The 18,822-nt window shown below is 38.5% G+C and overlaps 1 protein-coding gene across 1 annotated transcript in view; it reads left to right on the plus strand.

Moving 5' to 3' along the window:
- Window positions 1-18,666, plus strand: part of gpr156 (G protein-coupled receptor 156) — a 20,211-nt gene extending 1,545 nt beyond the window's left edge. Inside the window, 6 exon segments of the mRNA XM_026910124.3 lie at window positions 1,521-1,631; window positions 2,718-2,843; window positions 4,443-4,538; window positions 6,640-6,876; window positions 8,631-8,780; window positions 13,076-18,666. Coding sequence (XP_026765925.2) covers window positions 1,521-1,631; window positions 2,718-2,843; window positions 4,443-4,538; window positions 6,640-6,876; window positions 8,631-8,780; window positions 13,076-14,374 — 2,019 coding nt within the window. The 3' untranslated portion in view covers window positions 14,375-18,666.
- The last annotated feature ends 156 nt before the right edge of the window (window positions 18,667-18,822 follow it).

Here is an 18,822-nt window from a genome sequence, read left to right on the forward strand (position 1 = left end):
AGGCAGTCTGTCACAGGGCATCATACATACACACTGACACACTCATTCACACCTACGGGCAATGTAGAGTCTGTTAAGGGAAATATTCATGATTGTAAGTGATGATTCCGATTTCTTCCCAAAACCACGCCAGTAGGTGGACTGGCTCTGCTAAATTGCTCGAAGGTGTGTATGTGTGCACATGGTGCACTGTGATGGACTGGTGTCCCATCCAGGATGTAATCCGCATTCAACTAAAGGTTGCAACTCATAATTTTTCCAACCTCTGATTTGAAAAAAGCAAAGAAAACATCCCCTTAAGTCCCTGAAACTAGGGACAGTCTCTTCAACTCCAAATTCAGTCAAATCAACATGGCTGCTCACAGCATGAACAGTAAAGTATTTGCTTTAGATCAATCAACATACAGATCGATTGTTAAATCTATAACCCTGACTATACAGTGCGCTGTCTGAGGAGGAAAATATACATCACTCATCACAGTTAGCGGGCTAGCTTATTGCTAACAAAAGGCAAACATGGAGGCTTCCATTGTTTTTTTGCTCAAATGATGTAATTCCTCCAACTTCCCACACTTTCAAAGATATTCCGACCTCACTCCCAGTGTTATTGATTATTGAGGCTCCCGATCCACCACCACGCTGACCAGGATAAAGCGCTTACTGAAGACGAATGAATAAATGTGTTGGATTCAGAATGCTATGTCTAAATCAATTTGGTCAGCCGTTTGGGTGAAGTCTTTACATGCGCACTGACTGAAGTCACTGTTCTCTGTGTGCAGTTTTATGTCAATTTCAGCTACTTTTTTGTTTGCTGGTAAAAGAAAAGATTATATTGGTACTGCAATTATAAAGAGATCTGTTTTATTTATCCATTTAGTCTGAATCCTCCTCTTAGTATTGCCAAAAGCCAGTGTTTGTGGCTCACCATGGCTTATTGTATTTCTTTATTTAAGTCTGAAAGCATGTCAGCTTGTGTATTTATTTAGTCTTGCGTGTGTGTGTGTTTGTCTAAGCTGCCATTTGTTATAGATTGTCAGTGGTTTAATGGTCCTTTTATCCACCTGTGAGGATTTGATCAAGGATTAGACTCATTTCAATCTCAACATAGCAGTCACAACCTCATAACCTTCTCCTGGGAGCAATCCTTGTTGTAACGTTTAAGGATTTCCCAGAGGAACAAGACGAAGAATTTTGGTTCCTGGGTTTTGGAACCTTTTTGGGAGTTCTCATTATCACACTGCTGACATGAGATTTGAGGTATTAAATTTGATTTATTGGTTATGAGTTAAGGTTATGCACACTTTTAGAAAAAAAAGGGGGTTTCATAAGTGTTTTTTTTTTTTTTTTTTTGCCATAGTTAAGGGTTGAGTTTCTACTTGGAACCCTTTCTAACAGGGAACACACTATATAATACCTTTAAAGATTCAAACAGAGGCACAAGCTAAAAACCCTAAAGGATTTCCATGTTTAACATTTTGTATCTCCATTTGCTCTCGTTTCTGTTGTCTGCTGTGTTTCAGGCGTGGGTCTGGACGCTGTGTATCGGCAGCTCTTTGGTGTTCGGGCCCATCCTGGGGAAAACATGGCGTCTCTACAGGGTCTTTACCCAGCGTGTACCTGACAGGAGAGTGGTGAGTTCAGTCTGGGGACACATCACTAGCACTGAGGAGTGTTTTTATGCTGTTTGAAATTATTTGAACATGATGTTGAAGCTGAAACGCCTTTGAAAGAATAGCTTTAGATATCAGGACAATATCATCACAGTGTTTTAAGACATGTGCATGATGCACAATACATATCAAGTAATTCTTCTGACATTTTGGAACAGACAAAAATGAAAAAAATATATGACTTTTCCAGTCAATAATTTTTTTTAATTGTCATTCTAACAATACACACAATTACAAACAATACACAAACTAGTATTAATTTTTTAAATATTAAGTTGGCTTATGGTCTGCGATATGTACAGATAATAACTGATACCCAGACAAGCATATTTTTAAGTAGTGTATCAGGAGAACAATATATCATCATACACTCAATGCCCACTTTAATAGGAACACCTGTATAAGACCAGGTGATTTTTTTTCCTAATCTTCAACTCTCCAGTTTGGGTGAGTGTGTGCCCATGATAGCCTCAGATTCTTGTTCTTAGCTGACAGGAGTGGAACCCAGTGTGGTCTTCTGCTGTTGTAGCTCATCTACCTCAAGGTTTGTGCATTCTGAGATGCTTTTCTGCTCACCACGTTGTAAAGAGTGCTTATTTGAGTTACTATAGACCTCCTGTCAGCTCAGACCAGTCAGGTCATTCTCTCCAGATCTCTCTCGTCAACAAGGTGTTTCAGCCTGCAGACCCTCCACTCACAGGATGTTTTTCGCACCATTCTGTGTAAACTCTGGAGACTGTTACGTGTGAAATTCCCAGGAGTTCAGCAGTTTCTGAAATCCTCTAACCAGCCCATCTAGCACCAACAACCATGCCACAGTTAAAGTCACAGAGATCACACTTTCTCTTCATTCTGATGTTTGATGTGAACATTAACTGAAGCTCTTGACCTGTATCTGCATGATTTTATGCATTGTACTGCTTCCACATGATTGGCTGATTAGATAACTGAGTAAATGAGCAGGTGTACAGGTGTTCCTATTAAAGTGGAAGGTGAGTGTATATTAAGAATTTGTGTGTGAGACTTTTGTTGATTTCTGTCTTTCAGATTATCCGTGATATTCGGTTGATGGGTTTGGTGGCTCTGTTGGTCATGGTGGATGTGCTGATTCTGGCTGTGTGGAGTCTCACCGACCCTGTGAAATGTTCCCGATCAGTCAGCGCTGTGGTCAAGGTATAACACAAAAGTTAGGAACACAGCTGTAAAGGTGTCTTAAAGCTGGAGAAATAAAGTGTTTCTTTGCTTCTTTGTCAAAACTGAACATAGATTTCATCTTATATGGAACTATTCACTTATCTGAGAAACTCTTCTTTAAGACTCAGTATTTTTAATGAAATTGATCTTAATTTATAAAAAGGATGTAACTTTTGAGGACATAAAGATGGCAAAAATTTAGTTTGACACCCGTATACTGTATGAACTTTGAAGCCGAACATTGAAATGCCATTGACTAACACTGGGGGAAATTTGAAACAAGCTATTAAAATAACAACGACATTCAAGATATATTCACCTTATATATTTTGTCATAGAGATGTGTGGACTTTTTTTTAACCTTCTGCAGAAGGAATTCTGACTAATCCCATCCGCTCTTGCTGTTATTATTTTTGTATCTATGTGCTTGTATTATTCCCTAACAAACTGAATTGCTTCTAAAATATAAGCAAATCAGTCATTTAAACCACTGTGACCAGGTTAAAGCAATTACTAAAGATGATCGAATGAACACAGTAAACATCATGCAGCGAGGTGTGAGCCCTCAGCACGCTCCTGTCATGTTAATGAACGTGGCCTTTCTTTGTACCGTGACCTTCATAACACACTGCCCACTTCCCCCTGTATGAAAAGTAAAACTCGCCCATGTCTGTGACTTTTTTGCCTCATGCTCACTGGGAATTTTTCAGTCCTGATGTAAACCGTTTCTTATCTGTTTTATCTTTTTATTCTGTTTTTTAAAGAAATTAAAAAGCTGCACTAACTAATGATAATGCAAAGCTAGTGCTGACTACTGAAGACGCCACATCTGTGTAATGCATAAGTTTCTAGATTTCACTTAACACCGCTGTTTTTCCAGATGAAGTGTTAACTTGCAGTGGAATACCACAGATCAGTCGAGCAAATGCTTTAGGCACAGTCTGTGATTGATCACTGTACAGCATCAAAATGCAGTCTGTTAGGACAAAGCAAAGCCCCTCACCTCAGCTGTCTTATTTGAATTTGAATTTTTGACTCGAATTTTTGGGATTTGTATTTAGGATTCAGAATATTTCAAATCTGAAATCTTAGGTTTCTGATTTTTTCAAATCTGAAATCTTACTCCTAGCAATTTGAAAACAAAGGAAAAAAACATAAAAATGTAAAAAAAAATTATTTTATTTTATGTGACATGTATATAATTCAAAATATACAAAATTCTTACTCAGCTACTTTTGTTAACTTCTACGTTCTGTATTCTTTTTACTTTTGCTTTACATTTGTCTTGTTACTGTTACTCTGGTGTTAAAACAAAGTGCTGGTGGAGTGCTAAACATGGTTTTCTGCAGAAGTACAGAATAGTTATTACTGCCCCCTGCTGGTAAAACACAGGGGATTTAGGTGATTCAGGTTAAAAGAAAATCAGTGTATTTCCACATACCTGTGTGTATACATTACAGTATTGACAGTCTGTGTTATCTAAGATTATAAAAAATGAAGAACTGTACAGTCAAGCTTCTTCATTGTGTGGAAAAGTGCTCACTTGTATGTCATGAGGTTTGTCTTATTACTCTGTAGGTGGTGGAGTTTGATGTGCGTTACTCGTTGTCTCAGATGGCCTCCTGCTCCTCTCACTATCTCTGACCTGTGGGTTCTTCTCTCTGAGCACTCAAGGTAAGAACACAAACACATAATACCACGCCTCGCTTACAGTCCTGGAGTTTAGCTGCACTGCAGAGTGAATAATTTTACCCACACACCCCTCTAATATGCCCATTTCAGCTTATAAATGTCTTCATAATTAAGTAATGAGCATGTTAGAGAGGCTAAAAATAAAGTGTGCTGTGTAAATGATCCCTCTTTAACTCTCACCGGGTAGAAGGATATGCGTGCTCCTGGACAGTCTGGGAAATTATTCCGGTGTAATACCTGCATAATATTTGAGACTTCATAATTAATTATATTAATTATATTGTTATTAATTATATTTAGCTCACTGGATGAAAAAGTTGCATGTTTTTTTTTTCATTCCAAACAATTTCTATCTATCTATCTATCTATCTACCTATCTATCAGTGGAGACTGTAAGATTGAGGGCCGGTGATTTCAGTGATTTCATGCTAGCTCATTTATACCAGCCGCCCCTGGGCCACGCTTTATTAAAAAAAATTCTGCCACGCTTTATTAAAAAACAGACATGGCGTATAACACTCTTTCGCCAAGAAACAGAAAGGAGAAATGTCCACAGCACCATAGTGCAAAATTGAACGTTGCTGTGTTTATATTTAACATTTCTGACCAAGGCGTGGTCTTATTAACAGTTATAACAGTGATAAATGTGAAGGTCTTTATGGCTTATTATATACAGTGTGAAAGCACTATGCTGCTGATTCATGTTTGGGCACCGTGTGTTAGATTCAGAGCGAAATCTCTGCTGAGTTTGAAGAATAATAAAAGCAGACCCAGTGTCATGGCGTGGGAGTTTCAGGATTATTGCGGTCAGACCAACTGACAAGATAATAAAGATGGGCTGTATATTCACACAAGTCAAGCTGTATTAAAAAATAAAAAAATTAAGGTTAGGGTTAGATGTGAATTACTGTTTCATATGAAATTGCACAAAATCCAATCACATTGCCTTCATTTCTTTGAATCTGTGTAGATTTCATATGAGATCAGGTTAGTAGTAACTACCTAAGGTCGATGGAATGAACACTTCAGGCGGGTATTTAGGCTCAGTATTGGCTTTCATATAAATGTAACTATGTGTAACTAGCTGCTGAGTTTTTGGTAGTTTATAGCTGCTCTGTTGCTGACTAAAAAAGTCCTGGACACTTTTTCACAAGTCCTTCTACTCCTTAATGGTAATACGGTGAGGCAAAACGATGTCAACATTTTAGATGCTTCCAACATTTTCGATATAGCTTTTAGCATAATATTTGTTTTCACATCAATGTAAGTGCAAGACAGTAACCAATAATCAATAATCATCTGTCTACAGTATAGTGCTAGATTTATTTGTCATTTATACCACAGCACTGTTGAATTCTCTAATCTGATTGGTCAGAAGGTGCTGATTAATTTTCTATAACAGCACCTCTGACAGTAGTTCTGGCTGTAATTCAAATGCTCATACACAGATGGTTGTATGGTAGATGTTGCACAATAATCTACAGCTAATAATAAACGGATAAAAAAAACGTATTGTTATGATGTAATAAAAACAGTGTGATGTCCCATTTGTATAAGGAGACGTTTATAAAGCATTCTTCAGTGCCAGTACTTTGTAAGCATTTTGTGAGCATTTCTATAAGTTTTCCGTCCAACAGAATGGAAATTCCTCAGAACAACACTCTTTTTGGATGCCCAGAAACATAACAAGCTGCTTTGTCTTTGTCTTAATACTTTTGACACAAATTTAATTCTGTATATTAACTTCAGGAGAGAGAAGAAAGTGAGGCTGGTGAGGGAACAACTGTTTATACAGCTTGAACTTGTGTCATGGATGACCCACAACGTCATTGTAACTATAAACAGTTAAAAAGCACAATGTGTTGTGCATTAGTATATTTTAATAATGTTGCTGTGGTATAAGAGGAATAAAACTCTTGTGATGCTAGACATGTTGTTATAAGAAAAACAGTCAACTTTGGGGTGGTAACTGTACCGCTGCTTCATATCATCTTATCGCTGATTATTTTCCTATAATAGCTCCATGATGCTTTAATGCTAAATATGATAAATAATAACACCATACTCCTGTTCTGTGCTGTAGGCCGGTCTGCTGGTGTATGGCACGTACCTAGCTGGACTGACCAGTAGCGTTAGCCTTCCTCCAGTCAACCAATCCCTGACCATCATGACCGCTGTGTATCTGGTCACTGCATCCACCGCTCTGGCCGTCCCTGTCTCTCTCTATCTGCACTCGTGGCCCAACCTCGTCTACAGCACGCTCTCTGGAACCATCTTCATCTGCACCACTGCCATTAACTGCCTTATATTTGTGCCCCAGGTGAGAAATGAGCAGCCATTTAACAAGGTATAAACAAGTTGGGACAGAAAATGTTCAATACTGAAAGGTTTCATTCTTCACCCATTACACAAAGTCAAACTTCTACTTGCTCTGAAAAACAAACTGAGACATCATCAATCAATAAAGTGAGCTCAGGGTTTGGTGACTCAGCGTCCAACGTCAGCGTAAGAGAGGACATTGCTGATGTCAGCTCTTTTACAGAGTGCCTGTTGGCTGTTACTGCGCTGGTGCTTTAGGAGATAATGCTTGACCTAGCTGATGATAAAGAAGCACCTTATCAATAACATTTATTTAGAATTGTTGTCTGGATGCACATGCCACTCCTGATTCTTCAACTGGCTGCACTAATACAGTATATAATAATAATAATAATAATAATAATAATAATAACATGTTTTATTTATATAAAACCCTTTTTATTGCTTTACAGAGCAATGAAAAAACATATATACAGTACTGGGCAAAAATCTTAGGCAGACTATTTTTTTAGTACAAACTTTGTTATATATATCTATCCACCTTTATCCACCTTTCTTATAGTCAGTACAAAAACATTTTAGAATTCCAGACATTAGTTTTCCAGCACAAAATTAAATGTTACAAAAAAATGTTTGTATGTCAGTAAAGAAAGCATCATATTACATAAGAGACACTTTTAAGACATAAAACATAATGAAGGCTGCTGGGTTTCGCTGCAAAAATAAGAAGCAAGTGCGACAGTCAAAGTCTCCGGAAGAACTGTGGCTGCTTCTGCAAGATGCTCAGTAACACTTTTTCTACCTAAACCAAATTGTACCTTTTTTTAAAGCAAAGATTCATCACACTAAATATTGACTTTGTTTCATTTATTACTGTTTACTGCTCTTTATAGTATTTTTTATATAGAACCATTTAATTTCATTATTTTTGAAGGCATCTTTGCTCTACAGCATTTCTTTGCAGGTGCCTAAGACTTTTGTATGAACATATATATATGTGTGTGTGTGTGTGTGTGTGTGTATAAATTATACACTGCTGCTGTGTTTTTATCTCTTTTTTGGTTTTCTTTGTAAATGTTACTATAGTTTACCTATGAATGGCATTTGAGTTAAATAGACAATATACAGAATACTCAATTATTCCATCAAATACTTAAATCTTTGTATTTAACAACTTGTTCATCATCTGCTTTCAGATAGTTTTATCTTTAGTGTTTAGAGTAAAATTCTTTTCTGTGGTAATCACACACACACACACACACACACACACGCAACCTTGCGCTGTTCTACCTGGGCCTAGTGTTTGTGTGTGAAATTAGTAGTTCAGATGATGCAGGAGTCAGAAGGAAGTTGTGGATTTGTGTGATAATACTGTTCATCTGAGAGACGTCTTTAGTGCATCTATTGACACGACATGTCAGCATCAATGACTCAAACCATTCAGGTAGGATGAACTGCCCAATGCTCAATAAACACATTACCCACACACTGCTGGGAATGAGTAAGCACAACTCACACACACTGCACTTAACCTCAAGGCCAGGGAGCAGCCAAATTTGTAGCAGATTAAAGTAGGACATGCAAGTGTGATTCACTGGAATTGACGGTAAGGAAGGGTCTGAATGATGAATCATACACATCTGTTAAAAAAAAAAACCTCTAATCTCAATCTTAAAGAGAACCTTACAGAAAGAAGAAATGTATGTGCAACCTCTTTTATTTAATAGAACTGTATGTGGGCTCTTCTTCCTCCAGTTGACCCAGTGGAGGCAGTTTGAAGAGGATGTGAACCCTCACCCCAGCCATATGGCCAAGTACTTCAGCAGCAAGAGCCTGCGCTCCAGCGAGAACGACATCTACTACCTGCTCGGAGAATACGACTCCATGAAGAGATTAATCAGTGAGGTACGAACACGTCTCTCATTGCTGACACACTGTATCACCGTGCTCTGATATCACTTACAGCAGCTAAACTATTCACACTAAAACTACACCTGGCTCTGATATTCCTGATGGTTCTGAACGCTGTGATTAATAGTAACATGCGAGTTGCTTTGTGGAGCAACACAACTTCACAACTTACAGTGGACTCCTGACTACGGGAAGCTTGAAAGATAGAGGGTTCTGAGAAAAAAATCTGTTAGCATTCAAAAGATGCAAATTGCCTGCATGGAGTTAACATGCCAGGTTGCCAGAGTTTTCCTGCATCTCATATGCTTTGAATAGCGTCCAGATCATCACCTTAAAAAACAAACACTTGTCTTTAAACCCCTCAAAAATGCAGACTAAAGAAGTAAATAGTGTTTATTTTTTGCTGTCAAATGAAATATGATGTAACATAAAAGCAAGAGACAGTTTATAAATTAAAAAACCTCTAATAGGAGTCTAGTATATCTCTAATATAAAGCCTCAGGAATTGTCCTAGTTGTAATTATTACATTAATCACTGCAAAACTTGGTTTAATTTAACAACAGGGTTTTTCCCCCCTCATTATTCATCAGCTAATAAAATGGCACTTGATGCAACACATCCTATTTATTATTTTGCATTTTATATTTTTATGTCATGCTCAGACAGTTGCTTTGAAATGAAATCGAGGTCATGAAGTTGTAATGTGGGTTTGGGATGTAGGCTATTTTATTACTCACTATTTTAAGTTTAATGGTTATTATCTTATTAAGTTTTATTATTTGTTATGGTTTTTGTTCATTTGATACACTCTCCTGGAAAGAAACTGCAAAACATGAAAGAACAGCTCAAGACATCATTTATCCACTAAAAAATTAAGTGGATAATTAGGACGTGTCTCCTCCAGTGTCCTCCATGCAGAAAAAATGTTTCGTGGACTTTAAAGGGATGATAATATTAATTAAATAGAGTCATATTTATGTATTTAATATTGGCCATTACAGTGGGATTTTTTATGTAGTTAAAGCCCAAAACGTTCAAACAGTCAGAAAGTGGCTAATCCTGTGGTGGTCAATCCCGTTCTTCACATGAGCTGATGTTGTGCTCACGTCCAAGTTCAAAATCACGTATAAATGAGACACTCTGTTCTACTCGAAATCCACCTCTATGTGGGTAACTGTCATATAAATTCTGAAACGTGGTTAATTCTTAGCTCTTAATTCTGGACTTATCTCTGAATATGGCTCAATAGTAGTAATAAAACTTTGAGAGACATGCAGTTGGAGGGCATGGAGGCTTAGTGGATAGCATTGTTGCCTCGCACCTCCAGGTTGGGGGTTTGAATCCCGCCTCCACCCTGTGTGTGTAGAATTTGCATGTTCTCCCTGTGCTTTGGGGGTTTCTCCTGGGTACTCCAGAGTCCAAAGTCGTGGCCTAATGGATAGAGAGTCAGACTTGCAACCCGAAGGTGAACCTGAAGGTTGTGGGTCTGAGTCTCGGGTCTGGCAGGGATTGTGGGTGGGGGGAGTGAATGACCAGCGCTCTCTTCCACCCTCAATACCACGACTGAGGTGAGACCCTTGAGCAAGGCACCGAACCCCCAAACTGCTCCCCGGGCGCCACAGCAAAAAAAGGCTGCCCACTGCTCCGGGTGTGTGTTCACGGTGTCTGTGTGTGTGTGTGCACTTGGATGGGTTAAATGCAGAGCACAAATTCCGAGTATACTTGGCCATACTTGGCCATAAGTCACTTCACTTCACTTCAAAGACATGCTTTGTAGGCTTCCAAATTGTGCGATTGTGCTATGCGATGGGCTGGCACCCCATCCAGGGCGTCCCCCTGCCTTGCTCCCCGAGTTCCCTGGGATAGGCTCCAGGCTCTCTGTGACCCTGTGTAGGATAAGCAGTACAGAGAATGGAATGGATGGAGACATGCAGTTGTAAAGTAAGAATGTGTTGCTACATCCGGTTCATTCACGAGAACAAACAAAAGATCAAGGGTTAATTCCAGATGTGGTACTTGCATCTGGAGTCTATTTTGTTGAGTTTGTCACTCAGCTTTTGTTTGGTGCAATTACTTTTGGTTCCTTACTTTTGAAACAGGGAGACTGTTTAGTCAAAGTGCTGTCTTGTATAGTTAATCCAGTGTAAACACTTTAACCTCATACTCATAACTTTATTCTAAATTCAGTGTGTTGGAGTACAGAGTGTAAACAACAAAAAACAATCCACCCAGTTTTTTATACCCTGCACTGTATAGCAGATGAACACAATTTGAACAGACTGAACGTACTTTGGGATTGTCATTGCACAGGTATGGCCTTTTTGTGATGCGTAACGTGTAAGGCGATTATCCTGTGAGCTTAGTGGTTTTGTGAAGGCTCCTGTTGAAGATTCCAGAGCTGGGCGTGAGGAGCTGTAAGCCATGCGTCACTGAGAAATGTTTGAGGCCTAGCCCTTTTGTTTTACATTTCCCCAAGGCACCACTTTAAGACCTCATATCCTGTTAAAGCTTTTCCTGCCCCATTCATTCACTTGCAGAGATCTTTATCAGTTAAGAGTGCTGTTGCTATTTGTAATGGCCCACATGATTATAGAGACCAGCCATTGTATATATGAAAGTTCTGTGGAAATTTGAGCTGATCTAGAAACAGATCACATTTTATACTCTTGGGGAAAAAAAGATTCCTCCTAGCACCCTAAAGAGTTCTTCACTTTATCCCTCTAGGAAAGCCCTGTAAGGTAAAACAGAGGGGTTTACTTTCAGAAATGATTCCCAACAGAACCACTTTAGAAAGCTAGAACTGATAACCGCCTAAAGAGCACTTGAAGAACAAACATGTTTTTTTCTAAGAGTGTAATTAGTGGGCTAGATCAGCAGTTTTACTCAGCAGAGTTGCTGTACACCCTTCGAAAAAAAATGTAGGAAAAAGTTTAACTTCAGAACCCTAAAGCATTCTTATATTTGCCCCCATTTGGTTCTATATACGACCCAACCCCAGAGGGTTTCCCTTTCGAAAAAAGATTCTAAGTAGAAATCTAGAACCGCTAACCATACGATATTCTTGAACCTTTTTTTCCTAAGTTTGTCAGTTAATCATTCTTGATGAACTCTTCAAGTTTGTGTAGAACCCTATGTCAGAGGGTTTCCCTTTTAGAAAAGACTACAAGTTGATCCCCTTTATAAAGCTGGAAACATTAGCCACCTAAAGAACCACTGGTGAACACTTTTTTTGAAAGTAGAGTGTAATTCATGGGCTAGATCAACAGTTTTACTCAGCAGAATTGCTGTATACTTAAAAAAAAAAAAAAAAGGTTCCACGTTCTTCATAAACATGTTAACATTAGAACCCTGTATGGATTTCTGGTCTAGCCTCCTGGGAAAACCCTTAAAGGTTTAATGTGCCACCTAACAACAGTTTGTCTTTTGAAAAAGTTTCCAAGTAGAAATCTAGAACTGTTAATGATCCAAGGTACCCTAAAGAACCCTTTTTCCTAAGCATGTATCTAGCACTCTCCAGGATTCTTCAGTTCATCACTCTTGAAGAACTCGCAAAGATTCTATGTAGAACCCTATAACAGAAGGTTTCCCTTTCAGAAAAAAGTCCATGTAGAATCCCTATAAAATGCTAGAAATGTTAACTCTTTATCCCAAGAACCCATGAGGAACCTTTTTTAAAGAGTGCATGTTCTTTGTTCTCTGTTTGTCACTCTTGGGAAACTCTCAATGGCTCTATTTAGAATCCTACAACAGAGGGTTTCCCTTTTAGAAAGGATTCCAAGTTAATTTCCCTTAAAAAGCTAGAACTGTTACCCATTCAAAGAACCATTTTTTTAGAGAGTAATATACAGGTTAGACGAGCAGTTTTTTTCAGCTGTACACTAAATAAAGTCCCACAAATGTTACCTTTAGAACCGTAAAGTTTGAGTTTGGCATCTGGGAAAATCTATAAATGGTCTATGTGCCACCCAATGACAGATTTTTTTTTTTCATAAAAGCTTCCAAATAGAAAAACTAGAATCATTAACCAGCTGAAGTACTCCTAAGGAACCCTTCAGCGTTCTTCAGTTTGTCACTGTGGGGGAATTCTTTAATGGTTTAATGTAGAACCCTACAGTAGAGGCATTCCCTTTCAGAAAGAAATCCATATAGAAACCTTTTAGAAGGCTAGAATCATCAATTGTTAATCCGAAGAACCCCCAATGAACCAAGTGTACTGATTTGTGTATTTGGATGAAGCTTTTCCCAACTGAACTGTGATTTTTGATCGTATGTGTTCTCCTAATGCCAGAAAGACGCAGTAATAAACAGCCTCCAGGAGCAAGTGAAGAATGCCAAGGACAAACTGCTGAAGCTGATGTCTGTGGGCCACCTGCAGGACGAAAGAGAAATGGACTCTTCCACCACCAACCTCAACTCCTCCTCCACCCAGACTACAGTGGTACCTCCCGAGCCTCCTGCTTCTCCTCTCCCCATGAGAGAGGTTACACCTCCTGCTGCTGTCTCTCCTCCACCATATGTGCCTCCTCCATCGGCTCCGTCTTCACCTCCTTCACTCTCGTCTTATGAAACGCCTCCTTCTTCACAGCACAGAGAGTCCTCACCCTCTTTCTCTCCTCACAGTCCAGATGGGGCTCCACAGAACTCCCAAGTCAGCCACTTGAAACTTGAAAATGCAGGTTTGATAAAAGAGTCTCGGCCCAAACTGAACTTTAAAAGCACATCTGTCAGCGCCAAACCTTCTGCAGTAACAAACATGCCTTTAGAGTCACCTGTTAACCTGATTACATTGCATGATTCCACATCTCCGGCTTGGCCCGGTCCACCTCCAGATGCAACAGGTTCAGTGGTAGAGTCCATTGTGCCTTCAGGGGTGGGTCGCCAGGGTTTTGTGAGCAGTGAACAGCTGGAGGAGATTCTGCACGACTTGAGTGTGGATGCCATAAGCAGCTCACTCAGATCTCCAAACGGAGTGCGGAGACCATCGAATCCTGCGCCTAAAATTTTCTCATCCCAATCGGCTCTGCAGTTGTACTTACCCAGCATCTCACCATACATGATGCGAAAACGCCGACCTCCATTCCACGCGTGCAGAAAAGGTCCTCCTCCATACTACTACCCAGGCTCAGCGCCCCCTGGCTGTAGGAGGGTACGTGAACTAAAACCAGCTTCCAGCACTTCTTTGACACACAAGGAATCCCATAATATGGAAAGCGAGGGAAACGAGGACGATAAAGAGGATAGAAGCTCTAGGACATGGTGTGACTCAAATTCCCAATCACAATCAGGCAGGAGGAGATCGAGACGCACCCATCGAGACTGTTCTTCTGTAGGACAGCCCCCAGGTTCTTTAGCAGGGCTTGAGCAGACTGGAGCTGCTGATTCATATGGATATTCAGACTCGGAGTCCAGCAGCTCAGAGGATTACTGCTACTACCACCGGCCGTACTGTGAAGCCTGCATGCACAGTCCTTACGCCTCCAGCGACAGCAGCAGCTCAGAGACGTCCGACAGCGAGTACACAGAACTGGATCGCTCCTCACATCCTGTTGTCAACTTCAAAGAGGACCTCAAACCCACATTTGTTTGAATAGAGGGGGAGGAATGAGACATGGGGATCCAAAAAGATCAGCAATAAAACATGGCACTAAACACAAGCATATACATGCATATACACACACACACAAACATATATATATATATATATATATATATATATATATATAAAGTAACTACACTGAATTTCAGAAATAAATGCACAGATTTTATGGCAGGAATGCTAGAATGCAAGTCCATGTAAGTCTTTCATCAGATGGCCTGGGAAAACACTTCACATAGTGAAATTGATCTAAAACATATAGTTCTGAAAACTACAGGCTGTATCTCAAACACAAGTAAAGTTACGTAAGTAATGAAGCACTTGGTAGCACACTCTTATAAGAAAATAATCCACTGTATGTTGGCCTGATGCGGAGTGGAGGGTTGTTAACACCCTGAAGTAGATTAGTTTCCAGTAACAGCAGACACCGAAGTGTTTTATTCCCCTTAAACCACAGCAATTTGCCACAATTTTTTTTATTTATTAACTTTTTAACTGTTTCTAGTTACACTTAACGTTTAACTGTTCTTTCTTACGTTACAGCAGCTATAAAGCCCTTTTTTCCCTCTATCTTATGAAGTTAATAAGACAAAAAATGCAGCTTGTTTTCTTACCGGGAAACTGTAAAGCACAAAGTCCTCGGTCGAGAAAACTTATCGACTGTTCCAAAGCACCAGCACCGGAGACTCTTTCCATAAAACATCTCAGAAAAGAAAGCGTCACCATATCAACAATTATACATTTTTATTGGCTTAATAACAACACTGTATATTATTATACTTGTGTAAATTATCCATCATACAAGTCCCTGTATATGAGTTAGTAATGATAACATATTAGAACGATCTCTGTATTATAAACCTTCATCAGCCAGTTACTGTCAGAGCTGCTGTTATAGAACAGACTGACTGTTTTTACTGCTGTGTTTCTGCTCTTCACCCAATAGGATCTTTACAAGAAGACAGACAAGGCAAGATTACAAAGTAAATAAATGCATTTGGATTTCCAGAATTCAGCCACAGCAACATCAGACTGGTTTTCCCGGGCCACCACGCGTTAACATACACGTACAGTATACATGGAGACATTTTCAATCATTTTGGCATAAAACAGTTATAGTTTTCATAAAATATTCAGACCCCTTCAGTTTTTGCACATTTTATTGTGTTATGGATTTAATTTCAAATGGATTATATTTACTTGTTTGCCATTAAGCTACAAACATTAACCCATAATGAGTGGGAGGAAGTTTTCAGAGTGAAAAGAAGTTTTTAGAAAGTTGGGAAATTTAAAATTTAAATTAAAATTAAACTATGTGCATCCTGCTTGCTTTGATTATCCTGAGATGTCTGTAACATGATAAAATGAGCAAAAACTGAAGGGGTCTGATTTTTTTCCAAACCCTCTGCATATATTTCAAGGAACACTCTTAATGAGCTCTGATTAGTACCAAAGCACATATGAATCTTGAGCCATGTTTGAAAAAACTATCCAAATTTAACATGCTTATGATCTAATCTAGCATGTGACAAAATGACAGTTAACTTTCCAATGTGACACAGAGACACTATTCTCTCTACATTTGAATTGAAATTTTCTTGACTTTATCCGATTTAGGGCATATTGAAATAACAAAACCGAATGAGTGCTGAAAGTAATTTCCTCCGACCTTCTCCAACTAATCCAACTTCTCTTGCCTAATACTCTGCTTCAGTTCTTACCTGTGTTTAGTTTCATTTCCACAGGTTTGGCACCCAGAAATGTAAGAAAAATATAGAACTGTGGTTTCATATATTACTGGGTTTCATTATAACATATTTGTAATGTAACATGATGATATTTATGTATACAGTAGATTACAGTATACATATACAGTATATTTGGGCTATTGCCATCTATTAGCTGAACAGGTCACGCCCACAAACAATAAATAATGACCAATATCACTGATTTATCACTTTCTAGTGTGAATGCAGGGTAATATCTATATGAACTCCATATATATATCTATATATGAAGACGACATTGTAATTTAAACATTTCTCACAATTCTGCATTATGATTTAGCTCCTGCTTTGCACTCTATACCCCGGAAATGATTCAGCTCCCCTGATTACATGCTATACCATCATTACCAGCAGGGACACAAAATGATGATACAGTTGTCCTCTTAGCCTCAAGTCTCATTAGCGTAGCCGAGCTGAAACAGGCTGATAGTGCATAAAGGTAGAAAGAGCCAAGTGTAAAGCACTGACAAGGAAAAGGGGCTTGTGTTTACATTTTATTTAATAAATTCTGACACCTTCATTTGTATGATATCTTTTAAAATTTTACACACAAGTACTGTACACACACTTACATTATTCTAATGAAATGCACTATGACTGAAGCAAGGCACATATTCTGAACTGCTTAGAGAATTTCCTTTAGGTTGAAATATACGATCAAAAGCTCTTTTCAGCCATTTTAGCTGTTACTCTCATGTTATTTAACACATCTGTACACAGTCTTAATCTGTACTGCAGATGAGTTTTAATATCTCTCTTTAAAAAGAGACCAAGCAGATGATAAAATGATAAAACCACTTCGCTGGTATGTTTATTCATGTCATACAGTTTGTACAGTTTCAGACGTCTGAAAGGTCAAACTTTAAACTGTAACATTTGTTTTTGCATTTCTATTTATTCCTCAGATTTGAATGTGAGTTTTTCTTTTTGTAGATAGTGTTTGTGTTGTTAACTAGATACAGTTTTTTTTTTTATTATTTATGTAATTTAACACTTTTTTTGTTTTTTGGAAAAGATTGTTACCAATGACTGCCTCAACTGCTGTTTTGCTGTGCTGGTTTACGTTAAACTGAATTGTTGCTTTAACACTTCAGAGTGTTTGCTTTTTTTTTTTATATTTGTGTGCTTTGTTACTGTGTATTATAGCTTTCCGTTTATATTAATCCAAAGCATAGGCACTAATTTATGAAATTCATTGTATGCTCATAACAGGTGACAGATTTGTGATGCTATACAATTTCATAAACTACAGGACGTGTGCAAAATCAGATATATTCTCCAAAAAAAAGAGATTATACCCAAAGTGCGCATTTAAGATCCCGTCTAATCTAATTTTGACTGTTGATAATACTGTCATGTTTGCATGATAGGAAGCTCCAATTTAAGGTATTTGCACTTCATTACTGTCTTTCTGAAACACAAATTGTAGATTGATTCTAGTCATAAAGCAAATTAGGGACATGGCCACTTTACTTCTGAGTCATAATTCCAGTTAAAGCTATCTTAAATATATTCCAGTAACATAATTGAGAGTGTCTTGAAATACATTTAGACTTACTGAAATGTAAATGTAGACATTCTTATTAGTAAGATTGTAAATATAGATATCTAGTTGTCATTCTGAACAGTCAAATTGTAATTCAATGCCGTCCATTTGCGACAAAAGAACCAGCGCTGCTGAACACTTCAGTCCTGTAGCAGCACGGCACTAAGCTGGAGAACGAATGTCACTTCATCTCCTGTCACTGGCTGAATCCCAAACCACTCACCAGCTCACTGAAATGTCAGAATTGTCAGAATAGTCAAAAAAAAATGGGACATGCTACAGCTGATACAGCTCTACCAGGATGTCTGAACCACTTCAACTCGGAGGAGCAGTACCTTCACTCTGAGGTTCTTCTGCATTGTCGAGTTCCTCACTGTATCACGGAGAGTAATCCCAGCAACCATGTAGAAGAACCTCATTCCCACCTCCCGTAGTTAGAACGGTGGTTCTCAAACCAGTTCTCCCCAAACTTGTGCTAACTGTGCAGTTGTCTCTGGTTCTGTTTGAGATGTAACCAGTAAGGACACAGTGAATAGAATATACATGTGTAAATACACATAGAGGTGGAACTGAATCTGCATGTGTGAGCTTTTTGGCTATAAATATGCTCTAGTACATAACTAATTGAAATTCAACACACCGCTGGATTGTGATGAAACAATTAACATGCCACATCTGTACGCTAATACATTTGAAATGCAAAATGTTCTTATTACTCAGCGTGTCTATTGCTCGTCTACGGTTATTGTAATTATGATGTCCTGGGGCTGTATAGCAGGGACAAAACAAACAAATCCATAGACATCAAACATTTTGGAGAAGAAAGTGTATGATTACTGCTATATTTTCATGTTTAGTCCATGAGGGTCTTCTTTACATTTCTGAAGCTTCATACAAAGCTGCCTTAATCACCTCAGCACAGCGCGATGAATAATAAATAAGAAATGAACATCTTCTTTCTCACTGTCACTTTTTCTCTCGCACACTCTTCCTCTCTTCCTTGCTGAAGCTTCGAGTCATCTTTGCTTTGGAAATTTTGCATTGCAAAATTATTAACAAATTACTGAGGACCATTAGTACATGAGTTTGTATATTGTATGTATACA

This window comes from Pangasianodon hypophthalmus, chromosome 5 (assembly GCF_027358585.1).
Source record: "Pangasianodon hypophthalmus isolate fPanHyp1 chromosome 5, fPanHyp1.pri, whole genome shotgun sequence".
NCBI classification, from domain to species: domain Eukaryota; kingdom Metazoa; phylum Chordata; class Actinopteri; order Siluriformes; family Pangasiidae; genus Pangasianodon; species Pangasianodon hypophthalmus.